Source organism: Muscardinus avellanarius (assembly GCF_963383645.1).
Source record: "Muscardinus avellanarius genome assembly, chromosome: 1".
Classification (NCBI taxonomy): Eukaryota; Metazoa; Chordata; class Mammalia; order Rodentia; family Gliridae; genus Muscardinus; species Muscardinus avellanarius.
The window spans coordinates 195,930,345-195,951,615 of NC_137786.1; the positions used below are offsets into that span (position 1 = coordinate 195,930,345).

General features: G+C 38.2%; 1 protein-coding gene across 3 annotated transcripts in view; it reads left to right on the forward strand.

Annotated features, from left to right (window-relative positions):
• The window catches only part of NELL1 (neural EGFL like 1), a gene marked incomplete at both ends in the record, with an annotated part of 934,260 nt that overhangs the window by 262,822 nt on the left and 650,167 nt on the right, over positions 1–21,271 (forward strand). For all 3 annotated transcript variants that reach the window (XM_080695282.1, XM_080695280.1, XM_080695281.1), the window contains one exon: positions 10,916–11,015. In XM_080695282.1, the coding sequence (XP_080551408.1) occupies positions 10,916–11,015 (100 nt within the window). The remainder of the gene's footprint in view (positions 1–10,915; positions 11,016–21,271) is intronic.

Here is a 21,271-nt window from a genome sequence, read left to right on the forward strand (position 1 = left end):
AAGTAGAACTGATGCCGAGCGTGGTGGCACATACTTGTAATCCCAGCGCTTGGGAGGCTGAGACAGGAGGATCGCACAGGTTCGAAGCCAGCCTCAGCTACTTAGTAAGGCTCTCAGCAACTTAGTGAGACGCTGTTTCCAAATAAATTATAAAAAGAGAAAGTGACCTGAGGGTGTAGCTCAGAGGTAGAAAGCCCCTGAGTTCCACCCCCTAGTAACACACACACACACACACACACACACACACACACACACACAGAGAGAGAGAGAGAGAGAGAGAGAGAGAGAGAGAGAGAGAGAAGGAGAAGTAGAACTGAGCGGACTTGCTGAGTGATTAGGTTTGAAGAAGCTATTGTAAGGAGGAGGAGGAGGAGGAGGAGGAGGAGGAGGAGGAGGAACCACCAAGTTGATATCCAGGTTCCGAGCATGGTCAAAGAGAATACCAATTTCTAATTTTGTTTGCAAACAGAAGAAATTTTCTCTGAATAATGTAGTAAAAATGATGGTTTTATTGGAAGAATATCAAGAGACTCCTATAATCCCTGAAAAATCAGAAGACTAGGTTTAGGACTAAGCAGGACTTGGGAGTCCCAGAGCTTTGGGATGATTTAGTAAGGAGGGATTGGCAGGCATATCTCTGCTGAGATGCATGATTTTAAATCATTGCTCATCTTAGCTGGGTGTGGTGGCGCACGCTTGTAATCCCTGCGTTTGGGAGGCTGAGACAGGAGGATTGAGCAGGTTCGAAGCCAGCCTCAGCTGGTTTAAGAGACTGTTTCCAAATAAAATATAAAATAGGTCTGGGAGTGTAGCCTGGAGGTAGAAGGCCCCTGGGTTCTATTCCCAGTACCATCACACACAAAAAAATCATTGCCCATCTTGAGTCATCCATACAATATTTAAGGTCTGGGCATATGCTTGGGAAAGCTTTGGCCATATGTCTGAACCCTGAACATTCTAGGTAGGGAAGAATTTGGCTCCTTCAGGCTCTGTGTAGAAAAACAGTCACCTGGAATTACCATCTCATTAAGATTGCATGCAATGGATAAATCACTCCCTGAGAGGAAACTGTGGTATTTTTAGAAGGGAAGACTGGATCATGAGAAACCAAAATATGATAAATGCCCTCTTCATAAGATAAGGGTATTACACTTCATTGAGACAGGAAGAGGGAAATATTCTCTGGGTGAGGAAGGAGTGAAGAACATATGGGACTGATATTAGACGTGATGAGTTTGATAGTATTTTGGTTATCAACGAATTTGAAATCAACCTCGTAAGTCTCACTGGCTAAAAAAGTTATTTCTTATGGATGTGTACATCGAATGGGCTCAACTGGCTGATTCTCACTTGGAGCCTCATGTGCCATTGTAGTCTGATGGACACTAGAGCTAGAATCCTATGAAGGCTTGATGTGGCTGGATGTTCTAGGTGCCTCTTTTACTATATGGCTATCCCCTCAACTAAGATCAAGGAAACAGATTTCTCTCTGTGTCTGTATCTCTATGTTGTTTGTCTTTCTTTTTCTGCAACCTCTAGAGATGGCTTCTTTGCAGCTTGGTTTCTTCAGAGATTTCTCACTTGGTACCTTGCTTCCTCCAGACCAAACTTTTTGAAATACTAAGGTGAAAGCTTCAGTACCTCCTGTACCCTCATTTCCAAAGCTATGCAGCATAACTTCCTTTATATTTTGTTGGTTATACAGGACCAGCCCAGACTTAATGCACAGAAGGATGATGTAAGGGCATAAATATAGGAAGCACGATTCTTCAGGGAGACATGCATTACAGACCAGCTGCCATAATAAGTTGTGATTAAGTTTTTCTATTTGAAAACACTATTTTCCCTGCACACATACCTTCATGGGAATTTACTATCCCATCAGGTAGCTCATTCCAAATCTGGGAAACATTAGTAATCAGGAAATTCCTTTAATTGGCTGAATATTTACCTTTGTCTAACTCTACCCAGTGGCTTTACTTTTGTCCTTGGGAGAAAAAGAATGAGTCTATTTACTCTTACAGTGTAACATTGAGATTCATAGGTCAAAATGTGTAGTCAAATAAACCTGAGTTTAAATCTCAGAATTGAGCTGGGCATGGGGGTGTAGCTCGGGGGTTGAATGCCCCTGGGTTCCATCCCCAGACCCGCAAAACAAAAACAAAAACAAATCCCAAAATTGTACCAGGATAGTTGGTAGCAAAGTTCAGAGTTACATGTTTTTCTTTTCTCCCATGAGGTTCTAGGAAAAGCTGGGTTCTCAAGCATGGTTGGTTTAAGAAAAATCTCCTCCCTCTCCCTTTCCCCTAACCTAGGCAAATGTGGATGAAGCCACATTCAATAAGAGAGCGTTTGCCCCAGTGCCTTGTGCTAAGTTGCCTAACTAGATATTCCTTTCTTGCCCAACATTATCTCAGCAAAATAACACTGCTTCCCTATCCATTCCACAGCTCTAGATAACAGAACTTGGAGCATGGATGTTTATGTTGATGCTTTATTTATTTATTCTTTTGTAACAATGGAAAGCAAGAGGTATAGTCCTAGAAATGCAAGAGGAGGGACAGACACAGGAACTAAGGGAAGATCATGCATTTTAGAGGAGCCAGCCCCCCTCTTCACAACCTGCTGGGTTTTGTGAGGCTTCTCCAGAAAGGCAGACAGAGCTGCTGTGTCTCAGAATAGACCATTTCCATGAGTGCTTTTACTTATGTGATTTCATTTTCTTTTCCTCACATCCCTGGAGAAAAGGAAGAAGTACATTTTAAAGATTAAAGTGAATGAGGCATTTAGAGACTCATAGAAACTTCAAAGGAGATACTAATGAAAGAGGAGCTTAACTCTAGTTTTTTGGGGGGTTATTTGCAAAGAAAGGGCTCTTTCCTATTTCCTGTCTCTCATTGGCCAGAATCTACCCTAGAAGTTAACTGTTTTGAACGTCCTTATTGGACTTTCTATTTACCCCTGCCAATGGGAATGCCAGACTCTGTGGACGCAGCCAGTTTGGTGGTGCCTGTGTGTCAATAGGTGCAGGTTGTAGAGGCTCCTTGGCCTGTAGCAGAAGCAGGGATTATGTGAAAATAAAGGCTTTGCAGTCTCTCTGTCAATGAGGAGGCTCTCAGGCCTGGGACTTGGGGTGCAGGTGGATGATCCATAGCCCAGGACTGGTGCATTACCATGTAGGGATGTTGAGCAGATTAAATGAGCATGTGAAGAACTTAATACAGTGCTTGACACAAAGTCAATCTTCAATAAATGTAGACTATTCTTATTATTTCACATGACAGTATATGTTCACCTTGAATGTAAGACAAATGTCAAACATGGCCTCTATGAATTGCTTCATTTCTAGGGAAGCGAAATTGAGTTAGAGTCAAAACTCTTGCTTTTTTCTTCAATCTCAAGGCAAGCTGGGGTACTGAAAGGCCATCTTTCTCATTCTACTTATGATCCCAGAACCAGCCCTAGATCTGTCACTTCTGACTGGCAGCCTCTTTTACATTTTGATTGAAGGCAAGTGGGTGACTGTAGCAAGGGTCACCATTGTGACTCAATCTTTGTTATCATTAGAAATGATGACAGCAGGCATATTGGAAACCTGTAGAATATTATATGAGCATAGATTTAAATTTGAGCTGATCTGAATGGTACTTACCACTGTTACTGGCACATTTTGGGCACACTGTTCATCTTTATTTTTTTTGAATTGTACCTTTTAGATACACCCCATGACCTTTGTAATGTTTATTTATTTATTTATTTTTGTTGGTGCATTATATTCATACATCATATTGGGGTAAAAAATCTTGTGTGTACATACATGTACACATCACTGATTTAACCCCTACCCAATTCCCACCCCATTCCCTCCTCATTCCTCCTTTCCTTGCTTGGCTTAGTGGTTGACTTCGATATGTTTAAGTACATTGTATGTTTTAGAGAATTTCCTTCTTCCCCCCTCCCATATCCTAATTTAGGTTGTCTTGTTTGCTCCTCTATAGTATTTCCTTTTTCATCTAGAGTTCCTTCTATGACCCATTTCTCCTTAGCTTTTACATATTAGGGAAAGCATCTGATTTCTTATTTTTTGTGACTGACTAATTTCACTTAGCATAATGTCCTCCAGTTCCATCCATTTCCCTGAAAATGATGTAATTGAGTTTTTTTTTTTTTTGATGGCTGAGTAAAATTCCATTGTGTACATATCCCAGAGTTTCATGATCCATTCATCTGTTGATGGACATCGTGGCTGGTTCCATAGTTTGGCTATAGTGAATTGTGCAGCTATGAACATAGATACACATGCATTAGTTTGGTAGTTTGGTTTCTTTTCTTTTGGGTAGATACCCACTGGTGGTATTGCTGGATCAAATGGTAGATTTGTTCCCATTCTTCTGAGGATTCTCCATACTGTTTTCCAAAGTGGTTGCACTAATTTGCAATCTCACCAACAGTGTTTTAGAGTTCCCACTTCTCCACATCCTCACCAGCATTTGTTGTTTGTGTTTTGAATGATTGCCATTCTAGTTGGAGTTAGGTGAAATCTCAGGGTAGTTTTAATTTGCATCTCTCTGATTGCCAATGATATTGAGCATTTTTTCATGCGTTTATTGGCCATTTGAATTTCTTCTTTCGTGAAATGTCTATTTAGTTCACTTGCCCATTTTGTTATTGGATGCTTTGTTTACTTAGTGTTGAGTTGCTTGAGTTCTCTGTATATTTTATATATTAGTCCTCTATCAGAGGGGTAGGTGGCAAAAATCTTCTCCCATTCTGTTGGTTCTCGTTTGAGGTTCTTGACAGTTTCCTTTGCTGAACAGAAGTTCTTCAGTTTCATGCAATCCCATGTGTTGATTCACCTTTTAATTTGTTGTGCTTTTGGGATCTTGTTGAGAAAGTATTTATCTGTGCCTGTGTGTTGCAATGATGGACCTATGCCCTCTTCAAGGAGCCTTAAGCTCTCTGGTCTAATTTCCAAGTCTGTGATCCATCTTGAATTGACTCTTGTGTAGGGTGAGAAAGTGGGATTAATTTCCAATTTTCTGCATATGGTTGACCAGTTTTGCCAACGCCATTTGTTGAACAGGCTATCTTTTTTTCAGTGTATGTTTTTGGCCCCTTTGTCAGAAATCAATTGGCTGAAAGTGTATGGACTTGTTTCTGGGTCTTCTATTCTGCTACATTGGTCTATGTATCTGTTTTTGTGCTAGTACCATGCTGTTTTTATTACAATGGCTTTGTAGTATAGTTTAAAGTCAGGTATTGTGTTTCCTCCTGCATATTTTTTGTTGGTGAGAACTAATTTGGCTCTTCTGGGCTTTTTGTTATTCCAAATAAATTTAAGGAATGATTATTCTATGTCTGTGAGGAATGATTTTGGTAGTTTAATGGGCATAGAGTTGAATCTGTATATCACTTTTGGAAGGATGGCCATTTTAATAATATTTATTCTGCCAATCCATGAACAGGGAAGATCTTTCCATCTTCTAAGATCTTCTTTGATTTCTTTTTTAAATGTTTTATAATTTTATTTGTAGAGATCTTTTACCTCCTTGGTTAAGTTTATTCCTAAGTATTTTATTTTATTTGTGGTAGATCCTGAGTAGAAGTGTTTTTTAAATTTCTTTTTCAGTGGATTTATGGTTGGTGTACAGAAAAGCTTCTGATTTTTTAAAGATTGATTTTGTATCCAGACACTTTGCTAAATTTGTTGATCAGTTCTTTAAGCCTTTTGGTTGAGTTTGTTGGGTTTTCTAAATATAGTATCATGTCATCTGCAAATAGTGAAAGTTTGAGTTCTTCTTTTCCTATTTGTACTCTTCTGATTTCCTTTTCTTGCCTTATTGCTCTGGCTAGAGTCTCTAGTGCTATATTGAAGAGAAGTGGTGATAATGGACATCCTTATCTTGTTCCTGTTTTTAGGGGGAATTCTTGAAGTTTTTTCCCATTTAATATGATGTTGGCGGTGGACTTGTTTGTATATTTAAAACAGGATCTTATTAAATTGCTGAGGATCCTAGTACATTGTTCAGGCTGTTCTCAAGTCTGTGATCCTCCTGTCTCAGCCTCCCAAGTACTCGTATTATAGGTGTGTGCCACCATACCTGGCTCTGTCCATCTTTTATTTTTTTTTTCACAGAGTAGAAAGAAGTTGGGGCATACAAGTTATAATTTTTGTACAAGTGGTGTGTACATGTATGTGTGTATATGTGTGACTGCACATGGATAATTTCACCCTCCTTTAAAAAGTCATTAATACTTTTATTCATTGTCTCTCTATAGTGATTTATGAAGTAGTTTATGCACAGAGAGAAAGGCTGTCGACAATAATATTTCACACTTCTTGAGCATTTAATATTTTCTAGATATAGTTTAAAGCGCTTAAACATATTATGTTTAAGCCTCTTATGAACCCTCTTAGGTAGGTACTATGTAAGCATGAAAATTGGGGCACAGAAGAACAAAGTTACGTGGTTGGTGCAGGTGTGGTCTGGGGTCAGGAATTTTGTGGTTTGGAGTTATAATTTCCTCAATTTCCCTACTGCTACTCCTGTTGCAGATAGTTATTTGGAAATATTTCTCCTATCCAGATTCTAATGTGGTAGATTCAAAGGATTGAATAATTGCTTTTCAGTTTACCTGAGAATACCAAATTGATTAGGATGGGGCCAATGATTTCCTTAATCAAGGGTGCATTTATAAAAGACGACAAAAAATTTTGGAGCATATTTAATAGATGTGGTCAGCAGGGAGAGAGGGTGATGGGTATAAAATGAGAAATTTTCTGGTCTCTACTAGACAGACTTTCTCAAGACTTAATTCTAAATGCTTTATGACATTTATTGTATATAATGGGTTAACTTTTCTCCTGGGCTTCTAAAATAGCACTCTACAAGTACTAGCATTGAGAGAATAGAGGAACTAATAGAGTAAACAATTTTCTATGTTCTACATTTATATGAAAAATTTCAGTTGACAAAACTCTACTTCGAAATCCATTCATTTCCATTTTATGGGTTCATTTTTAAAGCTTTAACCATACCAAGTAAACAAGAAACAAACTTTTGTCTCAAGTATTATTTACCAAGTGTTTCTAGAATTAGCATGTTCTTTTCCTTTTTATTAGTGCATTGTAATCATACATCTTAATTGAGTACAAGATGGTAGAGGCATATATGCACATATCACTCAATTAGCCCTTACCCAGTTCCCACCCCATTCCCTCCCCCTCCGTCCTCATGTTGGGCTTAGTGGTTGACTTTGATATGCTTGTGAATGCAACAAAAGATGAAAAAACTCTCCTAGAAGTCTTAATTTTATCCAATTATTGGTTTTTCTGCAATATTTCTATAGCCTAGCAATATTTTGACTGAATATATGAATTTTCTGTTATTAGAAATTCAAGTTGAAGCACAGTATGAGTTCAGAACTTGAAAGTGCTTGTATTTGACCAATGACATGGAGATGCAGTTGCTCTAACCGAGGAAAAAATGGAAAGTTTTTTTTTTAAACTAACACAGAGCTCAACGCTGAGGTCATTAAATAACATTGCACAATCAGAAGGATTTTTAACTGTTAATCATAAATTATTTCTTACTGGAGATAGTTTTCAAAGTAAAGTTTAAAGAGCTTCATGTCTAATTATGTAGCTGAATTAAATGGATTTAGGGGCATTTATGCAACAATCATCACAGTTCATATTATTTTGAAATTCAAGGAATGAGGTCTATCTCTATTTAAACATTTGGAATTATGATCTTACTCATTAAATGTGTTAAAGGTTGATTAGAATGGTTGACTGGTTTAATCAACAGTCAAAGCAAGCCTCCTTTATAAAAAGAAAATCTTTCAGGAATATTTTTCTAAAGTCTTTGGTAGTATTTTTAGCATTGTTATGTTTTATGAAATCAAGTATGTATTCATGATATAAACTTTTGAGTTTGGAGAAAAAAGTGTAAAGAAGAAAATGAAAATCACTCTAGAATCTTATCACCTAAAGAATAGTTCTTTTTAACAATTTGCTTTTTAGTAGCAAGAATGAAAATTTATTCTTTTTTTATTGGTGCATTGTTGTCATATGTCTTAATGAAATATAAGATCATAAAGGCATACATGCACACATCAATCATTGAAACTTTCCCCAATTCCTACACTTTTCCTCCCCCCTCCCTCCTCATATTTGGCTTAGTGATTGACTTTGATATGTTTATGAATATACCTTATGCACATTAGGGGATTTATCTTCATCATAGTTTAAATTCTCCTAGAAGCAGACCCTGAGCTAAGGAGTTTAGTAGAAGTGATTTATTGAAGGTGTACTCCCAGAAGAAATCAGTAGGCTGTTGGAGGTGCCAGATGGGGAAAGAAAAGAAACTTTTAATAAAGGTCCAACTTCGGTGAAAGATCAGACATAGCTTGGTCCCACTAGGAATTCTGGAACATGAATGGTACCCCAGAGATTGTTCCTTCTCTAGGTAAAGAACATCCATGCTATTTAGGGCCAGGGGCACAGAGGTTATAAAACTTTTAGGTAACTTATATCTCTCTGAATTGGCAAGGTATCGACACTGGCCTCAGGACTGGTGATAACTGAGGTTAGATGCACTCAATATTGCCTGGAACGGGAATGGAATCCAGGAGGAAGTGGGGACTGAATGGCAGAATCAATTATCATATCTCAGGGCCAGTTCTAAGGATCAGTAGAAAAGGAAGAGGTTGGGAAATAAAGATCAAAAGAAAAGAAGCAAAAAATATGACAAAAAATGCTAGATGCTGGACCATCAGCGTGGAAAATTGTGAGAAAGGAGCGGAAACCTTGGTACCAATAATGTATGGAAAAGATGAGCAGTCAGACATTTATATTTGATACTTAATGTTATGTTTATGTTCATATTTAAGAATGCATGTGTCAGATACAATGGGCTCTCTTGCCAAGCCAGAGAATGAAGGCAGGGGAGGGGAGACACTGGAATAACCTAATCTCTTGGACATGAAAAACACAGTATCTCCCCCATTCCTCCTGGGTATCCTGTTCTTCCAACTGTGTTTGGTACTGTGTTCTGGTCTTCAATGAGACTTTCATTCTCGAGCTTTCTTCTCAGTTGTCTTACATACTCCTCTAAGAATGAAAAAGAAAAATGTTTTGGATGAAATAAGGGCAACTCCAACCTTTTGTCAAGATAGAAGTTAATGGGTTAATTTTTATAATTCAGCATGAAACTAAACACAGATGTTAGTAATGCCAATAGAGAGGCTCTTAGATGAGGTTTGGTCATAAGGTTCAGTTGCTGAAGACTTAGAATTTTATTGCAGGTGATTTTATTTATGTTTAGGGAATATCTAGTGCTCATCTAACTGAACCTCTTTCAGTTCATTCATATCTGAATGACTTGGCTCCTATATATTCCTTGGCCTATTTCCTATCTATTTCCCCAGGCCAAGTCTCTTCTTTCTTTATTCCACTTTTTAATTTTCCTCAAATGTGGCATCTTCATAATTCCTCCCAATATGGCCAGAATTAATTATTCTCCTATGACACATTAAAATGCCTTTATTAGAGCACATTCTTAGGGGCTTACTGTACTCTATTATTGTTTCTAATGTAAGGGGTTTTTATTTCCTTGGTAAACTGTGAGCTCACCAAAAGCAAGGAAAAGGTTTTATTTATCTTTGGGTTCACAATGCTTGTTACCCAGCAGAGGGCTGGAAAGGGCTCACATAAGCATATTGTACATTACTCCCCACCTCTACCTTGAGTGATATCATGTTGTTAGCTCAAAATAAACCATTGTTAAAATATTTACACTGCAGAGATCAATAAACCATGAAAAATTAGACCTCTCTGACTCAAAAGTCAATTGTTAACAATTTTCAGCACATAATTGTGGACATCCTTCTGCTCTAAAGAAGATACTTCAAATTTATATATCAAGACTCTTGTGTGTGGGGGGGAGGATATTGAGGGTGGAACCCAGAGGCCTCCTACCTCTGGGCTATACTCCTAGACCTATTTTATATTTTATTTTAAGACAGGGTCTCACTAAGTTCCTGAGAGCCTTCCCAAGTTGCCAATGCTGGCTTCAAACCTGTGGGATCCTCCTGTCTCAGCCTCCCAAGTATTGGGATTACAAGCATGCACCACCACGCCCAGCTCCATTAAGACTCTCTTGATATAGAAAATGTAAATTATTTTTTAACGTAACTGCCAAATGTATCTATGAATTTACCATTTTAAATTTTTTCTAGCAAAAAATTCAGATCATATTTCATTTGCAGTCAAGTAAAATATATGAACCTTTCCTCTTGGACTGCATCGAAGCTACGTTGAAAACATTCTGTACTTTTATAATTGTTTTTTAAAAACTGGATAATGAGGTAGTACATTTATCCTAAAACAGAATAAATATTGTTAGTATAATTCTTTAAAAATCGACATTAAGCATTATAGAAAGCAAAAATGTTTTCCTCATAGTTTATAAAATAAAGTTAGCAATTTATCTTTAAAAAAAGAAAATACAGTGTACTTTCTTAATGTACTTTCTTATTCAGGAGTCTCAGCAATTTATGATGCTATCATTTTTAGTGGAATTCCAGAGAGTGTTATTAATTATTATAGGCCGTTATATTGCAGGCTATTAACAATTAAAATTATGTTTGTATCATTTTTATATTTTTATTTTTTTCATTGTATTATACTTCATAATGAGGTATAGAGTAATAGGAACATACATGCACACAATGCTTGATGCATTTCGCTCTGGTTCCCATTTCATTCCCTCTCTTTTCCAGTACATGTAATTGAGAATGTTGTTGATAATTTGCTATATGTACATAGCATTCTTTAAACTGTTATTTTCATTACCTCTCTATCATTGACTAAATGTATGAACATCTTTTCCCCCTAATATTTGGCTTTCAGGGTGGAGTTTTAGTAAAAATTACAGAAGAGTGCCCTCGTTTGAACTGCTCAGAAAAGGATCACATTCTTCCAGAGAATCAGTGCTGCAGTGTCTGCCGAGGTGAGTGGGCTTGGTGAGAGCTGTGCTTGGATGGGGCTGCGGGTGGCCTTGGGGACACGTGTGAGGGTTTAACAGAGAGTGTGATGATGATAATAAGCACCCCAAACTCTGCTCTGCCCTTTGGCAACTTGTATACCCTATTTACCTTTCTCAGTCATAGTCTCCTCAATTGCAAGAAGAGGATAATAATAGTATCTGCTTCATCAGACTGCTGTGAAGATTAAATGGGATAATGTATAAGCACCTGCCTACATAATGCTCAGCGTGTGATCCATGTTCAATAAGTGATAGTCCTATAATGATGCTGATGATAGTTCCTGTAATAATATCCATCATCACTATTATTACATTTTTCTCATGAGTGGGATTGAGGAGCCTTCTTTTCAGCCTTGTCCGTAAGCCAATTCCTACAGCTGATAAGAGAATAACTTGTGAATCCTTTCTCATGGAAGATATTGATGTGCAACATTTTTAAACTTCCCTCAAGGAAAAAAGCTCCAAAGCCGGGCATGGTGGCGCACGCTTGTAATCCCCGCGTTTGGGAGGCAGAGACAGGAGAATCGCTCAGGTTCGAAGCCAGCCGCGCACACTGGCTTAGGAGACCCTGTTTCCAAATAAAAATGTAAAAATAGGTCTGGGAGTGTAGCCCAGAGGTAGATGGGCTTCCAGGAACCCCAGTACCACCAGAAAAAAAACTTTAAATAAGTAACAGTTGATTGCTTATTAATTCTTGGGCAGAAATTATTTTTGCTTCTTCCTGGAATTCCTTTTATCTTCAATTTTTTATATTTTTTTTATCAAATCCCAACTTAAGTGTTGTTTCCTCTTTAGCATCTTACCCAGGCAGAATTGATGGATTAGGAAAACCTAGAATTTATTCAAAATATTAAAAACAAATCCAGTTCATTTCAGCTACTATTTTGAAGCTATATCTATACTCTCCAATATTGTATATTATTAATTACTTAGTAAATTAAATAATCTTTGGCTGGATATGAATGTTTCCAGAGTTAAGAAGGCATAATAGGAGTTTAGCTTAGATAATATTTTACCTTTTTCTATTTTTTACCTACCACAGAAATTAGCAGAACATTTTCTTGTGCCCTTCCTGTCTCCCTCTCCCCCTCCCTGCCTGCCTGTCAGCCTGCCTGCCTGAGCTATACTTCAAGTTCAATTTCATTTAATATTTTGAAATAGGGTCTCACAAATTGTCTGAGGCTTGCCTCAAACCTGCAATCCTCCTGTTTCAGCCTCCCAGGTACTGATATTATAGGCACGGCCTACCATACCTGACCAGAATTTTATTTTATTTTTTTATTTGGTGGTACTGGGCTTCCTGGAAGCCCTTCTACCCCCAAGCTACACTCCCAGACATTTTTTTTTGAAACAGGGTCTCTTAAGCCAGCGCAGCTGGCTTCGAACCTGCGCGATCCTCCTGTCTCCGCCTCCCAAGCGCGGGGATTACAAGCGTGCGCCACCATGCCCGGCTGACCAGAAATTTTTTAAAAGCACCACAAACTGAGTATTTCAGTCTTGCAGACCAGAAAGTTTCTGTTACAACTACTAAGTTCTTCTATTGTAGCACAAAAGCAGCAGAGGTGTATGAATTGGTTTATGAATTGCTGTGGTGATGTGTCAATTAAACTTTATTTATAAAAACAGGTGGCGGCTCTTAATTTGCTGACCAATCCCCTAGCATCTTCTGCTATCTAAACGATGTTGTATTTTGTCATATTGTATTTTCATCTTAGGGTGTGATTTCACTCTTACGTTTGCTCATGAGAGAGCTATGCTTCTGTAAGGTCCTTAGGAAATCTCAGTACATTGATAGCCAAGAATAGAGAATTGGTGACATCCTAACCATACCATCAGAGTATCTGCCCGGATTTATTTGTTTTCATTACTACAAGCACACTTGTAGCTGGGATGCCTTAGAAATGCCTAAAATTTGAGATTTTCAGAGGGTTGCATTTATTGGTAACCAATAAGGTTTATAGGTAGGTCTTATAATTTAATGCAAAATCCATTACTTGCGATTTGTTGTGGTGCCATGTGGGAATCAGTTTATGCAAATACTTTGTGATTTATGGTTTAATTAGAGCAGAATCATTGATTAGGCCACAGAAATTCAAGAGGAATTTCATTGCTCTGATCCAATTTACAATAGAACAGGTGTTACCACTCCTGCTAGCACTTGTCTGGGATGCATGTCCTTTTGTATGAATAGATACAGGAAGGCATCACGTCTCAGTGAAAGCCAGACTTAACCCAGGGCTCCTATTGCTAACAATCTGGTGATTTTTTGCCAAACCTGGCTCAGCTAGGGAGGAGTGAGAGGCAGGAATAAGACCTTGTAGACTTTGCCCTAGCTGGGGCTGAGCTTTGAAATTGAGGGCTTTCCTTCTCATGTTTTCTTTCTCATCCAGGAAATATTTTATATGGAAGCTAATGGTTTTATTTTATATATATATATATTTATTTATTATATATATTATATATATAAAATAAAAAATGTGTGTGTGTGTGTGTGTGTGTGTGTGTGTGTGTGTGTGTGAAAGATATATTGTGCTCTGTTATAACTCTGCATTTTGACAGAACTGGAGCATGTCTTCAGAAAGGTTATGATAGGGAGGGACTTTTCATAGCAGGTGGGGTAAATGAAGCTGTTTGGGTCTGTGAGTACTTTTGAGTTTCTACTATACTATCCCCATCTGGAACTCAGGCAATGAAGTTAAGGAAGGATTATTTTTGACAAAGGCCCTTTTTAGCACCACCAACTTCCATTATCTCCTTCTTTGCATGTTGACTTACAGCAGAAAGAATCCCAGAATCTCTGCATATTTGAGTCTCCTTTGTACATCGGGCAACCAGAGTATTAGAGCATGTTTATCTGTGCAGTAGGGCATCGCTTTTTCATAAAATCTTACAATTTAGACAGTGATTAACAAAATATCCATCCATATGAATTCAAAGTCCTGTTGTCTAGAATGATGTTTTTTTTTTTAACAATTTTACTCCATTTCTCTTACATCCAACTTATTTCCCAAGAGGACCTTTAGATGTTACATATGGCCTCACACAGTTTTTTTTTTTTTTGAGAAATACTTTTCCCCTTTTATTTCCATTGGTATTTCATCTTTTCTACTATTTTCATGTTTTATGAGTGTGATCTTGCAAGAGTGGGAGGGGTCTGGACAAGTACCATTAACACAAGATTGGGAAAGCCCAGAGACATCTTTTAAGAAAATTTACTTAGTTTTTCCCATCTCTCCTCCTCCTCTCTCTAGTCTCTAAAACAGGAAGTAATGAATAGGTGAGAAACATCCAATTTCTATGTAAAATCATTTTTATCTTGTACATGGCAAGGCTGCACCTTTTGCTTCATGGGTTCATGTTATCCACAAGGACAAGTCAATAGAAATGAAAGTATGAAGAGTTGAAAAGCGTATTTCAAAAACTAACACATGTTATGATGCAGCTGCATGACGTTCACCACCCTGATGTTATTGATTACAGAAACCAAAGAGGCATTGGCCTTTTTTTTGTGTGTGGTACTGGGATTCTTGGAAGTCTTTCTACCGCTGGGCTACACTCCCAGACATATTTTATATTTTTAGATTTGGAAACAGGGTCTCTTAAGCCAGCGAGGCTGGCTCCGAACCAGCATGATCCTCCTGTCTCCGCTTCCCAAGCGCAGGGATTACAAGCGTGCGCCACCATGCCCGGCTGGCATTGGCCTTTTAATAGTGGCACAGAAGGCCCTTCAATTTGCATATTTCTCAACCCTCTGTCTCACTATGAGTGTCAGGATATTAGTCTCAGGGAAATTACCTCTTGAGAGTATCATTCCTTAGAAGTCTAAGTCAAATCCCTTCTTAGGACTGCTTGGAAGATTTGAACTATTCCAAGGTTTTTTATCATTAGCATCCTAATGAGCCATCTCAACTATGGAAGCTTAGAACACTGACAGAGTGGTTTTCGCCCTCCCCGCCCCAGTTGGTCATTATATATCTGTAAAACTCTCTAAGAAAGTAACATTTGAATCAGGCCTACTGGTGCATGCTTGTAATCCCAGTACTTAGGAGGCTGAAACAGGAGAACCAAAGGGTCGAAGCCAACTAGCAACTTAGTAAGGCTCTCAGTAACTTAGACCCTGTTTCCAAATAAAAATTAACAAAAATAGGATGGGGGGTGTAGCTTGGAGGCACACTGCCTCTAGTTTGATCCCAGCATCCCCCCCAAGTTTTTTTAATTATCACATTTTGTAAGTTGATTATTTTTTATTGGTGCATTGTAGTCATACATCTTAATGGATACAAGATAGTAGAGGCACACACGCACGCATTCATTTAGCTCTTCCTTACTTCCTATTCTATTTCTCCCCCTCCCTCCTTCTCGTGTTTGGCTTAGTGATTGACTTTGATATGTTTATGAATGTACATCATGTACATTAGGGTATTTTCTTTCCTGCTACGATCCTTCTCAGATCGGTCGCCTTATTTGCTCATCTATGGTTTCTCCTCCTTTGTCTAGAGTTCTCCTATGACCCCTCTTCTCCCTAGCTTCACATATTAAGTAAAGCATCTGATTTTTTACTTTCTATGACTGAGTCATCTCAGCATAATGTTCTCCAGTTTCATCCATATTCTCACAAATGAGGTAATTTTGTCCTTCTTTATGGCTGAGTAAAATTCTATTGTGTCCATATCCCACAGCTTTGTAATCCATTCATCTGTTGATGGACATCTTGGCAAGTTCCATAGTTTGGCCGTGGTGAATTGTGTGGCTGTGAACATAGACACACATGCATTAGTTTGGTTTCCATTCTTTAAATGTAGGAGACAAAAAAAGAGGTGACGTCATCTTACAATCATATACAATTTTCCTCTCATTTGCATGTCAGTGACTTTGGGTGATATTTTTATTTCAAGATGATAAACTCTAAATATTTTATACGTGAAGTAATGTTAAAACCTGTTTTGCTGCTGGGCGTGGTGGCGCATGCTTGTAATCCCCGTGCTTGGGAGGCGGAGACAGGTGGATCATGCAGGTTTGAAGCCAGCCGTGCTGGCTTAAGAGACCCTGTTTTCAAATAGAAAAGTATAAAAAATAGGTTTGGGAGTGTAGCCTGGAGGTAGAAGGGTTTCCGGGAACCCCAGTACCGCCAAAATAAAAAAATAAAAAATAAAACCTATTTTGCTGAAGTATAAATTCCTTAAATAATGACCTGTTTATTTGATTGTGATTTTTTTTTTTTTGGTGGTACTGGGGTTCCTGGAAGCCCTTCTACCTCCGGGCTACACTCCCAGACCTGTTTTTGCATTTTTATTTGGAAACAGGGTCTCCTAAGCCAGCGCGCGGGGCTAGCTTCGAACCTGCGCGATCCTCCTGTCTCTGCCTCCCAAGCGCGGGGATTACAAGCGTGCGCCACCACGCCCGGCTGATTGTGATTTTTTTACCTGCATGATACACATTTTATTTTTTAACATACTTTTTACTGGTGTAATTATACCTCATAATGAGGTTTAGAGTAATAGGGACATATATGCACACAGCACTTGGTACGTTTCCCTCTGGATTCCACTCTTACTCCCTCTCTTTCCCCATCCATGTTATTGAAATTTTCTCAATAATTTCTTATGTACATAGCATTATTTGAACTGTTGCCTTTATCAATTCTTCTTCCCTCTAACTCCCTCCTCTAAGTCCATTTTATTATTCAATTTCTCTCTAGCTTCTACATTAGAGAGAAACATATAACTGTTCACTATGTGAAATGGGCTAATATCATTTAGAATAATTTTTAGTTTCATCCATTTTTCTATGAATAACTTTTTTGTTCTTTATAGCTGAGTAAAATTACATTGAGTGTATATAGCACAGCTTTGTGTTCCATTCATTTGTTGATAGACACCTAGACTGATTCTATAATCTGGCTAATGAATCATGCTGCTATAACTATGTATATACATGTAGTGGGACAATAAAATGACCTCAAATACTTTGGGGATGATATCCAGGAGTGGTATAGCTGTGTCATATGGTGGTTCCATTCACAGTCTGAGGAGAAGCCTCCACACGGATCTCTGTAGCAGCTGTACTAATTTATAATTCTACCAACAGCATATAAGGGGTTCCCGTTTCCCAAATCCTTGCTAGCATTTATTATTGTTAGTGTTTTTGATGATTGTCATTTTAACTGGAGTTGGATGGAATCTCAGTATAATTTTTATTTTGATTTTCCTGATTGCTAATGGTGTTTAGAATTTTTCATATATTTACTATTTCTTAAGTGTGTATTCATATCAATTGTACATTTTTATTTGGTTAATTTTCTTTTAGTCATAATTTTTTTGAGGGTCTGGGGATGGAACCCAAAGACATTTGACCTCTGAGCTACACCCCCTGCCCAATTTTTTATTCTTTATTTTGAAACAGGGTCTCACTGAGTTGCAGAGGGCCTCACTAAGTAGCCCACGCTGTCCATGAACTGCGATTCTCCAGTCTCAGCCTTCAGAATGCTGGGATTACAAGCGTGCACCACCACGCCTGGCTAGTCGTAAATTTTTAAAGTTTTTTGTATGTTCTTTTTTTTTTTTTTTTTCAGTACTGGGAATGGAACCCAGGGGCATTCTACCTCTGAGCAACACTCCCAGTTCTAATTTCTTATTCTTTATTTTGAAACAGGGTCTCACTGAGTTAGAATAAGCCTCACTAAGTAGTAACTGTAGCTGTTCACGAACTGCAATCCTGTCTCAGCCTCTCAAATGCTGGGATTACAAGCATGCATCACCACGCCCAGCTAAATTCTTTCTATTTTCCAGATATTAGTCCTCTATCAGAGAGGTAGCTGGCAAAAGCTGTCTCATACTCTGTAGACTATCTTTACAGACTTTTTGTGGTTCCTTTAGCTTCACATAAACTTTTTAATTTACTGCACTTCCATTTATGCATTCTCATTTTAATTTCCTGAGCTGTTGGGAGTCTTATTGATCAAGTTTTTCCCAGTACCTATATTCCCCCCCCATCCCATGTTGACTAATCAAAAATAAATGATGCAGACTATAGTTTTATACTGAGATTTTCTCTCTGTCTGAATTAAACATTAGACCTTAGAGTTAAGAATAATAGGCTCTTATGACTTGTAGTGTTAATGTATCAAGAGAGCTAATACATTAGTAGGGGCTCAGATACAGTGTAGGGGCTCAGATACCTTGCTGATACAGAGCAGGGGCACAGATACCTTGCTTCTTCAGATCTTGAGTCAGACCAAAAGCTATAACTAATTTACCTTCTCTTTAAAGAAAAATGAAAGTAATGCAGTCAGGATGCCTCTAGGAGAAAAACGACAGAACCGTTTGTAAAGATGCATACATAAGGAATAAAAGTGATGGACACTGGCAGGGGAGGCTGCCTAGCAGTTGTTGGGGCTCCGGGTCTCATTCAGCAGCACTGCCACCTAAAACAGACCCTGACACTGCTGTATCTTTTTGCTGATGCCTCAGAACAGTTTGTACTGGGAGCACGAAATTTGTTTACCTTCCTTATTACTTTGAGGTAATGGCCATAGCAGGAGCCTGTCCACTTGAAGTGTGAAGTCATTAGGTGGAGAGGGGGAGTGAACACTGGTGTGACATCCATGCTCCTTCCTGGAAAGCAGTAAGAAAGGCCTGAATGTAGACCCAGCAAAAAATTATTGCTCATGAATTTCTGGTGCTATCAGTTAAAGGCTAGGGAAAAAAAATAAAGCCAACAATCTTGACCATGCAATCCCAGGCTTGCTCCAGAAAAACATACTAATCATTTTGGCTCATCCCAAAATTCTTGACATACTCCTCAGGGTTTTATTTCCCTCATAATCAGCTCTAATTGTATCTTCAATGTCGCCAATGACTTTGGAGGGGTTTGCTGCATGTTTATGACTTCCAATGTTAGGGAAAAAGTTCTTTCTGACATCTGTTCCAAATGTGTTTATCTGTAATTTTAATTCTTGCTTGCTTGCATTGTCATCTGGCCCGGACTGAAATTAGTTGGGATTATTTGTACTATTTAAGATTTTATACTCTTCAATTAAATCCTCCCAGAGAGTGTTGGTATCACATGATTCTGCCCCCTCCTCCCCAGTCTTCCTCATCATTTTGGGTGGATTCAAAATGGAAGTAATTTTAGAGAGAGAATTTCAGTGTATAAAAAGTAAAAAGAGAACTTTAAAAGAGCCATTTAATGAGTTGTAAGCTGGTGTAAAGATAAAGGAACTACTGGTTGGTCAATGGGCCAGGTTCTCTGAGTACTGATATATGGAATCTGATAAAAGCCCCTGCACCCATGAGCTAGAATGGACTTGAAAGACAGGGCTATGAGTTCAACACCTGAGTCTTGGAGCAGAGGTCATTTGAAGGATGGTATACTCTCAGAGAACACATGAATTCAGTAGCCTTGAAAGTACTCCAATGGATGAGTGTCTAGGAATCTCCCAGAAAGAGGCACATTTTCCCAGAGAGAAGATCTGAAACTAAGGCCAGGCTGCCTTGGGCAGCAAGACCCTTAAATATTGACTATTGCAGAAGAAGTAAATGCTTTCTAAGAAAGAACTTGTGAGAGTTTGAAGTTTAGTTTCCAGCAGGGCTATCCTTATGGCCCAACTCTGTCCATCAAAAGTTAAATTAATGTCTTCACCTTTTAAGGTTCAAATTTATCAACACTATGCATCTTAGTTGTGGAGTATATTAAAGGCATCAAGTTCTCATGAAAGATCTTTGGCCCATACCTCTCTCAAGCAGTCTGTAGGTGGAGTAGACTCAAATATCTGAGGCATGTGGCACATGCTATTTTCAATATCCTATTATTCCTTATGTGAATAACAAGATTAGGAAAGTTGTAGTGGATGGAAGAAGTATTGACATTCTGAGATTCAACTTAGGGTAGAGGAATATAGAGTTCATTTTCAGAATGCTCAGGTGCATAATTTCAAAGATAAACTACCTGACAGGTAGGGGGATCAATCATGGGCAGGAGATCAAAGGCAAGCATGGTATTATTTATGGAGTCAAAATTTTGTTAGCTTAGCAATGCTAAGGTATAGTGGCCTATTCATTCCTTATTCCTTGTTGAGGAAGAATTCACAGGAGTAAATCACACAGATGCATATCCTCCTTGGTAGAATCCAAAGATGAAAATAAATAAACACTTGGTTAAAATGTACAAAGAAGGATTTGGACAGTGACAATAAGGGGCTAATAGGTAGGACTTAAATTTTGCATATTGGAACAGTGGATTTAAAGAAAGGAAGTTATTTTCACTTGTGTTATTGGTGCTGGCACTAAAACTCTAGATACAGGACCACTAGGGGAAGTTCAAATTTCAGACTGCTTCCAATCAGAGGAGAAAAAATTTGACCCCACCATTTACGTTTTATCACTAATTTACTTGAACATGTCATGGATACTTGCATCTTCCTGTGTTTGGAAATTGTACTCCTGGTCAAGCCAACCTCACTCATCTTTCAGATCTTCTCTTCAATACCTTGTGTTAGGAGCTTCCTCTGTGATACATTTCTGGAGCACCTTTGCCCCCTATCCTTCATAATATCTTCTGCAATCCAATGCTCAAGGTTAGTCATGTCTGCTAGAGTATAAAAGGAACGAGGACATGATGTTTATGGTATGTTTTGCTAAACCTTCATTGCTTAGCACAGTGTCTGGGCATATGCTAGATGTTTAACAAATATTCTTTGTTCAATGAATGAATGGCACCTCTGCTAAGAACGAAAATTAAGGAAGTGTTCTAAATAAAATCTGAAGCCTATTTTAGGAGATTATATGTATTTTTCTGAGTATATGTTCATTTTAGTCACTTAAGCGTGAGGTCCAACTGGGTATTATCTTGATATCTCACCCATGGGTGTTCTGTTGTGTGATTATTTTTCTTCCTGTCTTGAGTCTTCAAGTAGTCAATAGTAATGGAGTGTTTTCAGGCCTAAGAAATGTGTTTTTTAAAATATAGGCATTTTATGAACTAGAACATGCTAATGTTTGATGCGGCCACTGGGCTTTTTAGGCCAGGATTAGCATTCCTTGAGCTTATCTTGATTAAAATTATGGTTTGGAAGTCCTCTGGATGATAAAGAGTCTGAGAATCTTATTTGATTTTACATCTCAATTTCACACATTACCTATTAGTTTTGCACACATAGAAAAAGTAGTAAATCTCTTTGAGATTTAGTTTACTCATATTTAAGATATTCTTTTAATTCTAAG